The sequence below is a fragment of the Lithobates pipiens genome, unplaced genomic scaffold (genome assembly GCF_037356315.1).
Source record: "Lithobates pipiens isolate NorthernLeopardFrog02 unplaced genomic scaffold, aLitPip1_a1.2 Scaffold_16, whole genome shotgun sequence".
NCBI classification, from domain to species: domain Eukaryota; kingdom Metazoa; phylum Chordata; class Amphibia; order Anura; family Ranidae; genus Lithobates; species Lithobates pipiens.
Genome location: NW_027507748.1, coordinates 645,883,438 through 645,900,483, shown reverse-complemented (window position 1 = coordinate 645,900,483; position 17,046 = coordinate 645,883,438). Strand labels below are relative to the sequence as shown.

General features: G+C 44.9%; 1 protein-coding gene across 1 annotated transcript in view; it reads right to left on the bottom strand.

Moving 5' to 3' along the window:
• CWF19L2 (CWF19 like cell cycle control factor 2) overlaps positions 1 to 17,046 on the bottom strand; it is a 339,825-nt gene that overhangs the window by 302,170 nt on the left and 20,609 nt on the right. Inside the window, exon 3 of the mRNA XM_077484334.1 lies at positions 3,687 to 3,803. Coding sequence (XP_077340460.1) covers positions 3,687 to 3,803 — 117 coding nt within the window. The remainder of the gene's footprint in view (positions 1 to 3,686; positions 3,804 to 17,046) is intronic.

The window sequence follows — 17,046 nt, the reverse complement described above, 5'->3', positions numbered from 1 at the left end:
TAAAAGAAAAAAAATAAATAAATGAAAACCATTTGTTATTTTCCTTCCACTTCACAATTATGTGCTACTTTTTTGTTGGTCTATCACATAAAATCCCAAAAAAAAACATATACGTTTCTGGCTGTAACATGATAAAATGTGGAAAATGTCAAGGGGTATGAATACTGTTTCAAGGCACTGTATTTACATTACATGCAGTCAGTGACATCACTGGTGCATGCACTCTGAAGGAACAGTCATCTGTGCCATTCCTTCCAAACCTTGTGCCGTGAATGGCGGCTCCTGCGTGCATGTGCAGGAGTGACGTCATCATGGCTCCAGCCGGAGCCCGCAAACCCAGAAGCAAGACAGGTGAAGATGGAAGCGGATGCAGTGCTGATATCTCGGCACTGGAACAGCTTCGCTTTAAGGTAACTTTACCATAAACGCTATGCATACTAGCACATTATGACTTTACCTTGCAGGGGGGAAAAAAATAAAAATAAACGAGCCAGCGATATATAACTGCTTTAATACATACTGGGGTATTAACTAATTAACTAAGGAATGAGTCAGAAGTGGCATGCGCCACATTAACTGACCAGACAGACCTCTTTCAGGTCTATCTGTGCCATCTGCACCAGTTTCTACTTTAGAGAAAACTAGAAACTAGCTCAGCCCTATATCGAAGAATTAGAGGGAAATTTCCTGCCAGGAAGTTCCTATGCAATACAGTACGTGAGTTCACAACCTTCTCTCTGCTTGTGCAGTGATTACACTACTACATGAGCAGAGCCTGCAGGGTTAACACTCACTCTCCTCGTTTTGAGCCAAACAGGGTTGGGGGGGGGGGGGGGGGGCTGGAGATGGCAATGGCAGAGAGATCAGAGAATACAGCTCCAGCTCTGATGTTCTCTTTACTACCTGTCACAGAAAAGGCAGAACAAAGAACTGATCACTCCTAATAACAAAGGGGATTGACCCCAATGTGTTAACTTGGAGCAGAGTTTGTTCCATTTTTTTTAAATGCATTTTGCTTACACCACTGTTTTTGAATTACCCCATAGTGTTTAAAGCAGGGGTCTCAAACTGGTGGCCCTCCAGCTGTTGTGAAACTACAAGTCCCATGAGGCATTGCAAGGCTGACAGTTACAAGCATAACTCCCACAGGCAGAGGCATGATGGGACTTGTAGTTTTGCAATAGCTGGAGAGCCACCAGTTTGAGACTTCTGGTTTAAAATGTTTGTAACCTTACACTGCATGCCAGCTGCCCTCCCCTCTCTTTTATCCAGCTGTAACATACAGTGTAAGTTTTTGTGGAAAACAAAGCCTCTATGATATTGGGTCTGGGATCAAAAGTAACATTTCCGTCTTTGCAGATGACACCAAGCTATGCAGTAGAATAACCTCCTTACAGGATGTCTCCAATTTACAAGCCGACCTCAATGTTCTGTCTAATTGGGCGACTGTGTGGCAGATGAGGTTTAATGTTGAGAAATGTAAAGTTATACACTTGGGGGGCTAAGAATATGCATGCATCATACATGCTAGGGGGAGTACAACTGGGGGAAACCATAGTGGAGAAGGATCTGGGGGTTTTGGTAGATCATAAGCTCAATAATAGCATGCAATGCCAAGCTGCGGTTTCCAAAGCGAGCCAAGTCCTTTCCTGTATTAAGAGAGGTATGGACTCCAGGGAGAGAGATATCATTTTACCCCTGTTCAAATTATTAGTAAGAGCTCATCTGGAATATGCAGTCCAGTTTTGGGCACCAGTTCTCAAAAAGGATATGGGGGAAGTGGAGAAAGTGCGGAGAAGGGCAACCAAACTGATAAGAGGCATGGAGGAGCTCAGCTATGAGGGAAGATTAGAGGAACTGAATTGATTCACTCTTGATAAGAGGAGATTAAGGGGGGATATGATCAACATGTACAAATATATAAGGGGTCCATATAGTGAACTTGGTGTTGAGTTATTTACTTTACAGTCAACAAAGAGGACAAAGGGGCACTATTTATGTCTAGAGGAAAAGAGATTTCATCTCCAAATACGGAAAGGTTTCTTCACAGTAAGAGCTGTGAAAATGTGGAATAGACTCCCTGCAGAGGTGGTTCTGGACAGCTCAGTGGATTGCTTTAAGAAGGGCCTGGATTATTTCCTAAGTGTACATAATATAACTGGGTACTAACATTTATAGGTAAAGTTGATCCGGGGAAAATCCGATTGCCTCTCGGGGGATCAGGAAGGAATTTTTTCCCCTGCTTTAGCAAATTGGATCATGCTCTGCTGGGGTTTTTTGCCTTCCTCTGGATCAACTGTGGGTATAGAATTGGGTATATGGATTGTATGATATTATTTTTTTTATTTTTTTGTGATTGAACTGGATGGACATGTGTCTTTTTTCAACCTGACTAACTATGTCTAAATACCATTTCTGTGGATATCGTGAGGCCGGTCACACGACTCCCAGTCGCTCTTCTACTCTGATCCAGGGCTACAGTTGGAGGAGCCGAGATCTCCCGCTGACGTCAGCCGGGAGGTCCCGTGACCGCTATGCGGACCACTTGGGCCCTCTCGCTGTAGCCCTTAGATGGAGGCAGAGAGAGGCTGGGAGTCACATGACCAGCCTGAAGATATCTGCAAGAAAGGTATTTAGACACTTAATTTTCCACAAACACTTACACAGCATGTTATAGCTGGATAAAAGAGTGGGGCTGGCAGTACATTTTTTAAATGTTTAAAATACTACTAGTAGCAGCAAGAGGGGAGAGGTAGCTCACACACATACACAGAGCTGACAAGGGGGGACAGAGGAGAGCTGTGGATGATGGAGGCACGTAAACTGACCACGGTGTCTGGGCTCAACAGCCATGTAAAACGTGGTCAGTTTAAAGGGGTGAGGGCAGAACCAGGCAAGATCAGCTAGGTATTTCAGGCCAAATGACACAGCACAAGCACTGTGCTGTACAACATGCTTTAAGGGAACAGGATACATTGTTTTAGGGTAACAAACACTTAAAGGAGTATTGGCTATTTCTTTGATTTTAATTTGTGTTAACCTCATGGCTGGATGGACAGAATTGCAAAACCTTTAGCAGGTGACGTCATTTTTATTATTTAGCATTTCAACTGTGTATTTAGCTGTTTTTCCGAGGTTTGGCTTTAATTAGCTCAGTTTATGTCCTTTACCATTATTAAATTTCATGTAAAACTCTATTTGTTTTTTTGTTTCAGTGTAAAGTTTACCTACCTATATGTTGTACAAAGGTGACCATAACATGTATGGCAAGTATGCTACAATAACTGGATTCCTATTCCCAGCACTAAAATACGAAGCCATTTACTGGAGAAAGACTTTCACGGGAAGGTCATTCGCACACAATGATACCAGTACAGCCCTCTGAAACACTGTGAAAAAACCTCCTCTCCTTAATGAAGGCCTGTGTGTAAAGCCGATATGGGACAGTGACTCTTCTATCCGTCCAGTATTTACCCGTCACAGTGGGATTGATGATACTAGATGGTGAAATTACAATAGGCTAATGGCAGCCTTGCCTGCAAATAAACAATGCAGCACTGAAGCACAATTTACTTCTATGGATTTTAAATTAAATTACAGCATGAAGCCATATAGCCTGAAGAGGAGGAAAAAATGAAAAATAAAAAAGGCAGTGCCATCTCAATACAATCTCCCTAGATTCGCACCGTAGAAGAATCCGAGGGGCTGCCTTTCCTTTCCAATTTCTCCTTCTTGCTTTTTTTCTTTTTCTCCTTCTTGGACTTTTTCTGTTTGTCCTTTTTTTTCTTCTTTCCAGAATGTTCCTGAAAAGACATAAAAAGATTCATGAATGGCACGTCTATCGGCACAGAAACAGAAGTGTTTTTTTTTTTGTTTTTTTTTTAACCCTCGTGTCCAAAAACCATTTAAGCTTAGATGCCAGTCTGCCAGGTTCAATGGATTCTCATCATTCACCCCCACTTCCTCTGAGCCCAGGCAGTCATGGGTACACTATGTATGTACATGTATTTTTAAACAATCGTGGATACATTTCTAAGCTGTCAGTGTATGTGACGGCATCTAATGAGAATGCAATGTAAACACGAGTCACAGACCACGTTCAAAGCCTTAAAAACTGTTTTCCGTGCAGAGTTGGATCTTTTCCGTCCTCTCTGATCTTCTGTCCTCTCTGATCTCAGGGTGAGCAGGATAGGGAGAATGGGCTCGGAAAAATGCAGCTTAGAGATTGTTTTTTGTTGACAGATTTCCTGTCTCGACCTGGCATGAGATAAGATGGTTTTCCGTCAGGGCTGCCAACCATCTATAAAAATTCAGGCGGACTGAGACTATCTGTACAGTCTATGAAAAAAATATACATCTATAAAAGTATTCATTTTTCATTCCTCCATTTAAAGCTGAACTCCGGGCAGCAATTTTTTAAGTGTATAAAGGTCAGTTTCTACCTTAAAGTGATTGTAAACAATCACCTTGTAAAACAACCCATTAAATGTAAAATAAAAATGAAAGGCAAAACATTTGTCTGACAAAAAATAAAAAATGTTATATATATATACACATCTCCCTTTTTTTATAAGTGATCACATTCCCTCTGTTCTCAACTGCATAAGAGCTGGAGGAGTAGAAATAGCAGCACACTGAGCTTCCCAGTAAAAGGCTGTGTCGGGGGGGGGGGGGGGGGGAGGGGTGTCAGGACAAGTCTGATCATTGGAGGAGAGCAAGCAGAGTTCCCACTGTATGCGCTCCTGCTTAGTGTGGTCAGTCTTTAATAGAAAAGCAGAGGGACTGACAGGAACACCAGGGATATAACACAATAGGAAGCAACACAAAGACAACAGAATACTTTTTCATACAAGCACATGGTACAGCAGGCTCATATCAGAAATATGAAATGCTGGGTTTACATACTCTTTAAATAAATAAGTCCTTGTAGCATTTCATCTGTAAATCGGCACTAAGAAATCTATAGGATTTTTGTTCATTTGCAGGCCTCTGGTAGATAGGATTTATTCCGGTCTTTCCCGGTGATGAGAATTTCAGGCTGGCGAGCACAGCCATATCGGAGATAGTAGTATGCTATGACATATTAAACATAACCCCTCTGAAGCCCTTTGGCCGAAACACGTTAGAATATTTTCATCTACAGCAACATTTCCTAAATCAAACCAACTAGGAATGGTGTAGTGGTTTCATCATTCCCTATAGGGGTGTTGGGTTTCCAACAAAGCCCTATACAAGTGTGTAAGAATGTATGGGGATTTATGTCCTAATGCTGGCATATAAATACATTTGATATGCAATTAATTTTAGATACATTTAGGGATTTTATGCCCCTTTGGTTTTTAGGCGTATATGTAAATAAAGTGTATTTATTTTTATGCGTTTGTGGTTTATCCTGGGTCTACTGTGTTCAGCTTTCAAATAATGGGGATGTAGTTATGTCCTTGCTCACTGGAGCAGGCAAACCCAAATGTCCTAAGTTGGGCATACACGGACCAAAAATAAGTCGGTCCAGCAGAAACTGGATGAATTTTGCTGTGCGCGTACACCGCCTGTTCAACAGAAGCAGTCGAACACCATTTGTAGCCAATGACTGCAGAGCTGATCAGTGTATTCTGATGGATGGGGGAGGCTAGAAAGGATTCCTCACTGTCAGAATACAATAGCACAATTGCTTGTGCAGATGCGGGGCCTTTACGTTTTTTTTCGTTCAAGCCGTTGGTAAAAAAATAATAATAATAATAAAAAATAAAAGTCCCTGTCCATACCCAGCTTTAGACTCCCAGCCTGAAGTGCCCATCTTCTGATTGACAGGCCAGTTCTGCCCAAACACATGCCCACCACTACCGTTATTTCTATATGCATTATGAAATATGTGGAGTGGTTTCCCAGCACAGATGTGACAAGCAGTAACACATTACTCTGAGGGACATCATGACATAACTGGGGCAGGAAATCCTTCATTACATGAAAAGTAAGCGCTTTCCATTTTCTCAGAGATTAAACAGAGCTAGGGAGAGGGGGATCTGGAAATGCAAAGACAGCAGGATCCTGGAGTTCATCTTTTTATATATATGCCAACCACATTGAATTGGATTACATTGTTATACTTCTGGAGAAGTCCCTATATATAGAGTAGCATTGTAAAGTGTGATGCTGCCAACACATTGCTCCTATCACGCCTGAGAGGTGAATTATTAAATATTGTGATTATTAAGATGTTACTCATTTCCATGTACAGCCATTATTGCCATCCTACTGAAAAGCAACCAGCAGTGGACAGCTTTTTTAAGGTGGCTAAAAGCCAATATGCAAATTGTGTTAACAATTGAAAGCCTGTATAACCCCACTGCAATTGCATGCATTACACATGGCTGCAGAGTGGTCACCATTCACTTGGTATAAGTTTTGCCACGCCAAATTTTGACCATGACATTAACAAAGCTGCTGGGCATGTTGACTTGGTGTTCAGTGGCTGGGGGAAGTAAAACCACATATCAATTGTCTACTTTTGCTGCCCCTCACCTGACCAAATAAATTAAACCTATAAGAAATCACAGTATTAAAAAAAAAAATTATATGATGTGTATATATATATATATATATATATATTATATATAAAATGGTCATGGTCCTATGACCAAGAGAGATGTGGATCAAATAAACACACGACAAGACTTACAACATAAATAGACCCAAAGTGTGCCTTGGTGGTCTGGTTGGTAAGCCATAAAAAGGCGGCATACCCAAAGTAAATAATGGGTAGTTTATGAAGAAGGATGTGCTCAGAAGTATCCTGAAAAAGGGAAGGGTAGGAGGGTATTGTGCACTGGAACCGACAAATAGCATGGGCAAGTGGGCTGCTTAACCACTTCCCACCCGGCCACTGCATATAAACGGCCGGGTGGGAGCTCTCTACTCCTGACAGGACGTTCCCGAACGTCCTGTCAAAGAAGCGGGATCGTGCGGGCGCGCTCCCGCGCAGCTGCGCGATCCCGATGTGCGCGTGTCCCCCGCACACGCCGCATCTCGGATCGGCAGGAGGGCAATGTAATTTGCCCTCCTGATCCGCACGATGGCTGTGTCTAATCACAGCCATCGTAAGTAAACAAAGGGGGATGGGCGGCAGAAAACCGGTGATCGCGCCGCCACGTGCCCGCGCAGCGGCGCGATCCCGATCTGCCTGCCATCGTCATGTAATGTAAATAGAGAGCAGTTGTAACTGCTCTCATCTCTTCCTCTCCTCACACAGAACCTGTCAGTGAGGAGAGGAAGAGAAATCTTTGCTTCGGCCGGGAAGATCAGTGAGTTTTCTAGCTGTTTGTCTGCTGTTTACCCACTGATCTCCCAGCTAGTGTCCCCCAAAACACAGTGTCCCCCAAAACACAGTGTCCCCAAAAACACCTGGCACATCAGCCTGCCATCACCAGGCGCACCTGCCCGCCATCGCCAGGCGCATCTGCCCCGCCATCGCCAGGCGCATCTGCCCCGCCATCGCCAGGCGCATCTGCCCCGCCATCGCCAGGCGCATCTGCCCGCCATCACCAGGCGCATCTGACCGGCATCTGCCCGCCATCACCAGGTGCATCTGACCCGCCATCACCAGGCGCATCTGCCCGCCATCACCAGGCGCATCTGCCCCGCCATCACCAGGCCCATCTGACGCCCGCCATCACCAGGCCCATCTGACGCCCGCCATCACCAGGCCCATCTGACGCCCGCCATCACCAGGCCCATCTGACGCCCGCCATCACCAGGCCCATCTGACGCCCGCCATCACCAGGCCCATCTGACGCCCGCCATCACCAGGCCCATCTGACGCCCGCCATCACCAGGCCCATCTGACGCCCGCCATCACCAGGCCCATCTGACGCCCGCCATCAGGCCCATCTGACGCCCGCCATCAGGCCCATCTGACGCCCGCCATCAGGCACATCTTCCGCCCGCCATCTGACATCTGCCCGTCAACATGACTAAAAGGTCGTACAGCGCAGAGGAGGCTTTCCAGATGCTCCAGAGTATGTCGGACGAGAGTAGCGGGGAACTCTCTCCGTCAGACTCGGATAGCGATTATGAGCCAGTGGAAAGCAGTGGCTCCGAGATGGAAACCGAGGAAGATAGAATCCTAACAAGGAGAAACAGGAGAAATGAGCAGGCGCAGACATCAAACAGCAGCACACCACTCCAGGATGATATGCAGGCATCCACCAGCAGCGCAGCACTCCGGGATAGGCAGGCATCCACCAGCAGTTCTGCAACCTTCCTTGAAGATAGGCCAGATACTAGCAATGGAGCATCCCATCAACGAGGCAGTGCCCATACTAGCCTTCCAGATGTTCTGCTGTATCCAACATGGCTGCCCGATACGTCAGTAGAACCTGTGTTATTCCCCTTTTTACATCCCAGCCAGGCCCTCAGATACAGACGGAAAATGTAACCCCACTTTATTATTTTCATTTATTTTTTACCAATGATCTCCTAACTGACATTGTGGAGCAATGTAATCTATATGCCAGCCAACATATAGCCAACAATCCCAGTTCTTCCTATGCCCGTCCTTTTTTTTGGAAACCCCTCACCGTGGAAGAATTTAAAATTTTCCTTGGCCTAACCCTCAACATGGGGCTAACAAAAAAAAATGAAGTCCATTCCTACTGGTCTACCCAACCGATCCACCACATGCCGGTCTATTCATCAATTATGCCCAGAAACCGTTATGAGATGATCATGAGATTTTTACATTTCAATAACAATGCCCAATGCCTCCCTCGAAATCATCCCAGTTATGATAAATTATTCAAAATTCGGCCCCTAATCAATTTTTTTTCCGCCAGTTTCAAACAGATGTTTACCCCTGATAAAAATATTTGTGTGGATGAATCCCTATTACACTTCACTGGGCGACTTGGAATACAACAATACATGCCCAGTAAAAGAGCCAGACGTGGGGTAAAATTTTATAAGACGTGTGACAGGGCCACGGGTTACACATATGACTTCATAATTTATGAGGGAAAAGACCGACAGGTAAACCCCCCTGGATGCCCTACCTACATGGGAACAAGTGGCAAAATTGTCTGGCAGCTGATCTAACCATTGCTTGGGAAAGGTTACCACCTATATGTAGACAATTTCTACACAAGTCTCCCACTTTTCCGCCATCTGTACCTAAAGCAGACTGTGGCCTGTGGGACAGCACGGACCAACCGCAAAGGCTTCCCACAGATATTGGTCACCAAGAAATTGAAACAGGGTGAAATGGCCAGTATGCGGACTGACGAGGTACTAGCGGTGAAGTGGAGAGATAAAAAAAGAGATGTCTACATCCTTTCCACAATACACAATGACACCTTGGTGGAACTGCAAAGAAGAAAAGGCCCCATCCAGAAGCCAAAATGTATCCACGAATATAACTTATACATGGGGGGGTGGATATGAATGACCAGATGATGCAGCCCTACTTGGCCACCAGGAGATCACTGTTTTGGTACAAGAAAGTCGCCGTTTATTTGATGCAACTGGCCATGTTCAATTCTTATATTATTTTTTCTAAGAGCACCCAAAGTTCCCTGACCTATCTAAGATTTCAAGAAGATGTCATCACAGCCCTTGTCTATCCCCATGGCCAACCCACTCAACTAATTCGGTCTGATGTAGTAGCCAGACTCCATGAAAGGCACTTTCCCGACATCCTCCCTCCTACCCAAACAGGTCGCAAACCCCCAAAAAAATGCCGTGTGTGTACAAGTAGAGGAATTCGCCGTGACACCCGATACTACTGTCCAGACTGTCCCTCCCAGCCAGGCCTCTGCATTGGAACTTGCTATCGAAGCTATCATACTTCACTAAACTATTAGTAAAGTGAAGATGATTTCTTTCCAGTTTCCACTTTCTGCCATTTCTGTGTATGACCCGGACTGTTAAATGACTATGCCTCTGCCAAACATATTTCTGCCTTCAACGTGAATTGACCTCGGCCTGTTAAATGACCATGCTTTTTGCCTGCCTCCTGAACTGATCATTTGCCCTGCCACTGTACAGCACAGGGGTCTCACATGTGAGGGGCTCCAGAAAAAGTTTTCCGAGTGGAGAAAACCTTTTTCTCCAGGTTTTTCGCTTTCTCGGATTAGGGTCTGGAGACTCGGAGGCTTCGTAGAGATTTGGGTGGGAAGAAGCCTCTACCCCTGTCCTCGGGTCTTACCTGACCAAGGCCCAATGTACAAAGTGCCGCCTGCTGCCATCTGAACTTGCCCTGCCTTTGCCTGCCACCTGAACTGGCCATGCCTGTGCCTGCCACCTGAACTGGCCATGCCTGTGCCTGCTACCTGAACTGGCCATGCCTATGCCTGAACTGCCTGCTAAACCTTGGACTATACTGAACCATGTTCATCATTTTCCATATCTGTCTGCTGCCTGGACAATTCCTGGACATTTCCTTTGGCTGTCTAGAAAATGCTTTGACTGCTCTGGAACGGTGTCCCTGCCTGCTAAAACCACAGGTGAGATTTTTTTTAACCCTTTGCTCAGCAGAATGTATTTTGGTGTGTAATTCTTGGTGTGTACATGCTATATGTTAGAAGCCTGAAGGTGGTACTTGTATGTTGGGCTTCTGTATGCGGCCAGGCTGTGGAAAAGTCTGACACATGGGGTATCGCCATACTCAGGACGAGTAGCAGAATGTATTTTGGGGTGTCATTTTGGCTATGTACATGTTATGTGTTAGAAAGATCTTCTAAATTGACAACTTTGTGAAAAAAAAAAAAGGTTTTTATTTTCTTTCCACATTTTCCAAAAACTTGTGGAAAGAAATTACATGTTCAAAAGACTCATTATGCCTCATAGAATATACATTAGGTTGTTTTCTTTCCAAAATGGGGTCACTTTGTGGGTAATTCCATTGTCCTGGTGCTCCAGGGCCTTCAAAAATGTAATAGGTACTCAGGAAATGAAATGTGTTTCATGTGTTGAAATGTGTTAATTTATGCCTTTAGAACGCCTGATGGTGCTACATGGATGTTGGGCCTCTGTATGTGGCCAGGCTGTGGAAAAGTCTGACACATGGGGTATCTCCATACTCAGGATGAATAGCAGAATGTATTTTGGGGTGTAATTGCAATTATGCCTGCACCATGTGTGAGAAATAACTTGTAAATATGATAATTTAGTGAAGAAAAAAATATATATATATATATATATATATATATATTTCTTAATTTTCCAAAGCATTGTGGGGAAAAAATTGCAACTTCAAAAAATTCACTACGCCTCTTACCAATTACCGCAGACTGTCTTCTTTCCAAAAAGGGGTCATTTGGGGGGTTATTGTACTGTCCTGACATTTTAGGGCCTCAAGAACTGAGATAGGCCATCAGTGCATTAGGATTGATACATTTTCAATTATGCATAGCATGGCTTGTAGGCTCTATAACTTTCACACAAACCAATGATCATACACTTATCAGGATTTTTTTTACCAAAGACATGTAGTAGAATACATTTTGGCCTAAATTTTCGCCAACATTAGATTTTTTTGGTTTCTTTTAAAAGAGAAAGTAGAAAATTTTGGTTTTTTTTCAAAAAATTCGCTCTTTTTTCGCTTATATTACAAAAAATAATAAATGAAGCGGTGAATAAATACCACCAAAAGAAAGCTCTATTTGTGTGAACAAAATGATAAAAAAATCATTTGGTTACAGTGTAGCATGACTGAGTAATTGTCATTCAAAGTGAGAGAGCACTGAAAGCTGAAAATTGGTCTGGGAAGGAAGGGGGTTTAAGTGTCCTGTATTGAGGTGGTTAAATACCCTCTGGGCTCCTCCCATAAATTCGGGCCACCATACTGGCCTTCCTTATGGTAATGCTTCTATGACCAAAAGAGATGTGGATCACATAAACACGCAACAAGATCTACAAAATAAATAGACCTGAAGTGTGCCTTGGTGGTCTGGTCGGTATGCCAAGAAAAGGGAGCAAAAGACTCGTATAGGGGACTCTAAATTGATTCTTGTGGTTATTGAGCCAGCTGAGTGAAGGCTTGTGCCATTTCTTCCTGAGGATTTGGGATGAATGTGGTAAAACAAGCGGACTTCCATCGGCCTAGTTTCCCGATTACATGGTCTGGTACTCCATGTTGGGAGGCAGCTGAAGCTGCTCCAATCCGGAAAGGAATGTCTAGAGAACTGGCTAGGGTTGATGCCCAAGTTGCTTAGGAGGATCCTGACATACTTGATAAACTGGCTGCCACTGGCTGGTTAGAAAGGGTAGCAACTGGCTCCAATCAGATTGGCTGGGTAGATGGGACAGTTGTCAGTTGAGCACTGTCACTGGGCACCAGGCATTGTTAGTCTGAAACAGGTTGACATCAACCCCAGGGTCAATTTGTTGCGTTTTGCAGACTGTGAGATTAAGGGTGTAATGGTTTGGAAAGCGAGTCAGGTGGTATCAAAGCAGTATCAGACTGTCAGAGCCACTGACGGTAAATTCACTAGGTCGTAGGAAACGAGACCTGGTAGATGGCCACTTGGATGACTAGGCTGGGAAAAGCCCCAAACAGACAACGAGTAAGGATTTCAGACACATCTCTGAAGAGGGCACTCGTGATAGGTAGGCGTTTGCCACGGACTATGGGTGGGTGCTTCTGTATGCCCCGTAGGAAGTACTTGACTGCATGGGCTGAGGATACTGAGGGTTTACTGGGGCCCAGAAAGTACAGGAAATGCTGGACTTTGCAAGGTTCTCAACAAGGGTGTCAGGCTGCTGAGACAATTTGCGTGTTTGTAAGGGTCTCAAGAGGTGTCAGGTTGCTGGGCCAAGATTGTGTGGTGGCAAAGAGGGTTTTTATTTATTTATTGATTTTTTATATTAATGATTTATGTTTGTTGAGACGATATTGCGTTTTGCAAGGGTCTCAACAAGGGTGTTGGGCTGCAGAGACAGTTTTGCCTGGCTGCAGGCTCTCAACGAATGAGAGTTACTGAGAAAAGGATATAAACACCTAGCTTTTGTTGTGGCTTACCATACACCTAAGCGGGCAGTATAAACGATAAGGACAATGTCCGTTCGATTCATAGGTTCCGTAGGGGGAACTAACAAACAACATGGGAGACAACGAATGGTAATGAATTGATACGACAAAGAATGTGGTAACAAATCTTACCTGCGACAGTGAGCCATGAGCAGACTGTGGCGGGAGTGCAACGTATCGGGAAGGTGTGGTATGATACCTTGCACGAGGCAAAACAACAAAGTTTGGTGTGGAAGATAGAATGAGAGAAGTGCGTACAAATGATTTGCAAGTTCCTCTGCGGGATCCGAACACATGGTATGGGTGACACTGCGTGTGGCTACGAATTGACAGGACAAAACATGGTAACGAATCCTACCTGCAACAATGGGCGTGCGACTGGGTCCGCATCGGTTTGTAATGGTTATGCAACGTATTCGAGGAATGTGGTGTGGCGCCGTGCATGGCGCACACAAACTATTTTGTTTTGGCAAGTAACGGGGGAAGAACAATGTATGAACCATTCACAAGTTCCGCGGCGGGAACTGAACACACGACATGGGAGATGCAACGAACAGCAACGATTAGAACATGATACGAATGCAAAGTAACAACTCCTACCTGCAACCGCGAGCGAAATGCAAACGAAAAGCTACGAATAAGCAACCGCAACACACTGTATTCGGGGAAAATTTTTATTTTTGTTTTAATAGCTTACCTGTAAAATTTCTTGGAGTACATCGTGGGAAACAGAGCCATAGTAATTACTATGTGGGTTATAGGCCACCTTTAGGTGATGGACACTCTAAGACAGGAAGTTAACTCTATATAACCCCTCACATTACTGGGAGTACCTTAGTTTTTGTAGCAAAGCAATATACATGTATTAAAGAAGTGTATCCGTGTCCCGTGATGTACTCCAAGAACAGATTACAGGTAAGCTGTTATAAAAATCCTATTTTCTTTATCATACATCACGGGACACAGAGACATAGTAGTTACTTTGTGGGATGTCCCAAAGCAATGCTAACTGAGGGGAGGGACACACAACAAAAGAAGGGCACGATGAGACCAGGGGACCTATACTGCTGCCTGCAGCACACTGCACCCAAAAGGTGATATCCTCATGCCTTTTTACATCCACCTGATAGAATCTGGTAAATGTATGGACTGAAGACCTAGCAGATTTGAGCCATGGAGGCTTGGTGATGCACTGCCGATGAAGCACTAACAGCCCTGGTGGAGCGTGCTTTTATTTGAAAGGGTGGAATCTTCCTCTTCAAACCATAAGCTTGAATAAATTACTTGCTGAATCCACTTAGAAATAGATTTTGATGCTGCCTGTCCTCTTTTAGGACCTTCAGGCAACACAAACAAAAACATCAGTTTTTCGAAACTCAGCAGTCGCCTTCAAGTAGACCTTGACTGCTCTCACCACATCAAGAAAATTTTTGCGATTCTTCTTCCGTAGAACCGGGTTCTGGAAAAATCGAAGGTAGAACAATATCCTGGTTTAGATGAAAACCGGACACTACCTTTGGTAGAAAGTTAGGATGAGGACGCAATACTACTCTATCCTTGTGAATAATTAAATATTCTCTTTACAAGGAAGAGCAGCCAACTCCGATACCCTTCTTGCAGAAGATATGGCTACCAGAAAAACTAGTTTCCTTGTCAAAAGGACCAAGGGAATATGTCGTTTCGGCTCAAAAGGTGGTTTCTGTAATGCCGACAGAACTAAATTCAGATCCCAAGGTTTCAGGGGTGACCTAACCGGTGGATTAAGCCGCGTTGCCCCCTGTATAAAGTTATGGGCCAAAGAATGGGAAGAAAGCGGTCATTGAAATAATACCAATAAGGCCGAGACCAGGCCTTTGATAGTACGCAAGGCCACCACCATCTCTAACCCCATTTGCAAAAAGTCAAGGATTCTACCTATGACATACTTTCTGGGATGCCAACCCCTGGATTCACACCAGTTAACATATGCCTTCCTAACTCTATAATATATGATTCAAGAGACCGGCTTCCTTGCATTAATCAAGGTAGATATCACCAAACTTGATAGCCCATCCTTATTTAGAATGTGGGTCTCAATAGCCAAACCGTTAAATTTAGCATTTGTAAAAGGTAGGATGGAATACCGGACCTTGCAAGAGTAGGTCCGGCCATGATGGTAGGGTCAATGGGTCCCCTATCGCCATCTTTAATCTCTGCATACCAAGATCTTCTGGACCACGCTGGAGCCACAAGAATCACTAACTTCCCTTCTTGCTTGTTCCTGCGAAGAAGTTGTGGAAGCAGCAGAATTGGGAGGGAATGCATAAATCAGTGATAACTGATTCCACTGGACCACCAAGGCATCTGTTCCACATGCTAGCGGATCCTTTGTTCTTGAAACAAAGTTGTCGATCTTCTTGTTGAACCTGGACACAAACAGGTCTACGTCCGGGATCTCCCATCTTCAGCATATTGCGAGGAAGATATCAGGGTGAAGGGACCATTCTTTTGGGAATAACTGCTGACGACTCAAGTAGTCTGCCTGCCAATTTTCTATTTCTGGAATGAAGACTGTCAATAGGCAAGGTACATTGTTTTCTGCCCAAATTAGGCTGAAAGGCTGGCATCTGTTGCTACCACCTTCCAGGTAACTGGTAGGAAGGATTTCCCCTTTTGCAGCCTCTTCACGGTCCCCTGATGAGAATTAATCTTCTCCCACCCCCAGTTCCTCTGTTTGAGGGTCCTGAGTAGTGGTAGGGGACCTGTTGTGTTTCCTCCCATTCTGGGAAGATACGATTAAAGCCACTAACCTTTCTTCCATTCTCACCAAAGCTGAGGAAAAAAACTCCTCAGTAATATAGACAGGGGCTGCAGTGTTGGAAACAGTTGCAACATTTGATGGCTCATTCTGACCAGCCACCCCAGATCTTTCAGGGAAGGATGACATTATAGAGATGAGACTAGGGACTTTACAGCCTGAAGGAGACTCTTTTAGGCCCTTTTTTGGGGTGTTTCTTCCTCCTATTCTGACCATAGCCCGATGCACAAACGCAAAGGTACTGCGAGAAGAAAATGCACCCACTACTTGGAGCAAATAGTCCAGCAACTGCAGCTGCTATCAAAGCTCAGCCTGATGCTCAGTAAATGTGCCAACAGAATGCCTGTGTCCCCACTTACATGCCCCCTTCTGCTCGTGTCCCTCTGTCAGCTGCAGTCTGCAAAATGGAGCTTTTTATAATGCACTCCCACGCTGGACTTTGCCGCAAGCCAATGCCTCTCCATACCACGCCCCCATCCTCCTTTTTAAAAAGAAAGTTTACCTGCAAGAGTGGGCCTCAGATCCAACGGAATTGGTGTGTGTGTGTGGGGGGGTGTCGAGGATGAGAGCAGATGGCAAACAGCCGTGCTGAGGCGGTGGAAGAATGGAGCAGCATCCGCTGGATCGTTCTGGGCTTCCCCCTACCTATCCGGTAGAGGGGAAGAGCTTCTGCCCAGGTGGGGGGGGTTTAGAAAAAAATCCCCCCTGCAACATCTTACCGGAGGCCTGGGACTGCTTAGCCGGAGGAAGCCTGTAGTGTCTGTTGACACAAAGCGCTCTATGGAAAGCATGAACAAGGTATGTGTTCTTTACAGCCCCCAGTGGTGACTTTAGGTATGACAACATTTACTTTTACTTTTAAAGTGGTTGTAAACCCTTACAAACCACTTTGACCTACAGGTAAGCCTAGATTAAGGCTTATCTGTAGGTCCAAGCAATATCTCCTAAACCTATATGGTTTAGGAGATATTTGCCCGAAAATGGGCACCGCTGTCTACGGCGCATGCGCCGTAGACAGCGGCGCGCAGGCGCACTAAACGCGGCAGTTCCAAGAATGGAGCTGCCACATTTGTCGACTCCCGTGTGCGGGAGTGACGTCATCGCGGCTTCGCCGAATGACAGCGGCGGAGCTGCGAGACGCGACTCCCGTGCGCATGCGCGGGAGTGACGTCATCGCGGCTTCGCCGCTGTCATTCGGCAGAGCTGTGAGACGCCACCAGCAAGATGG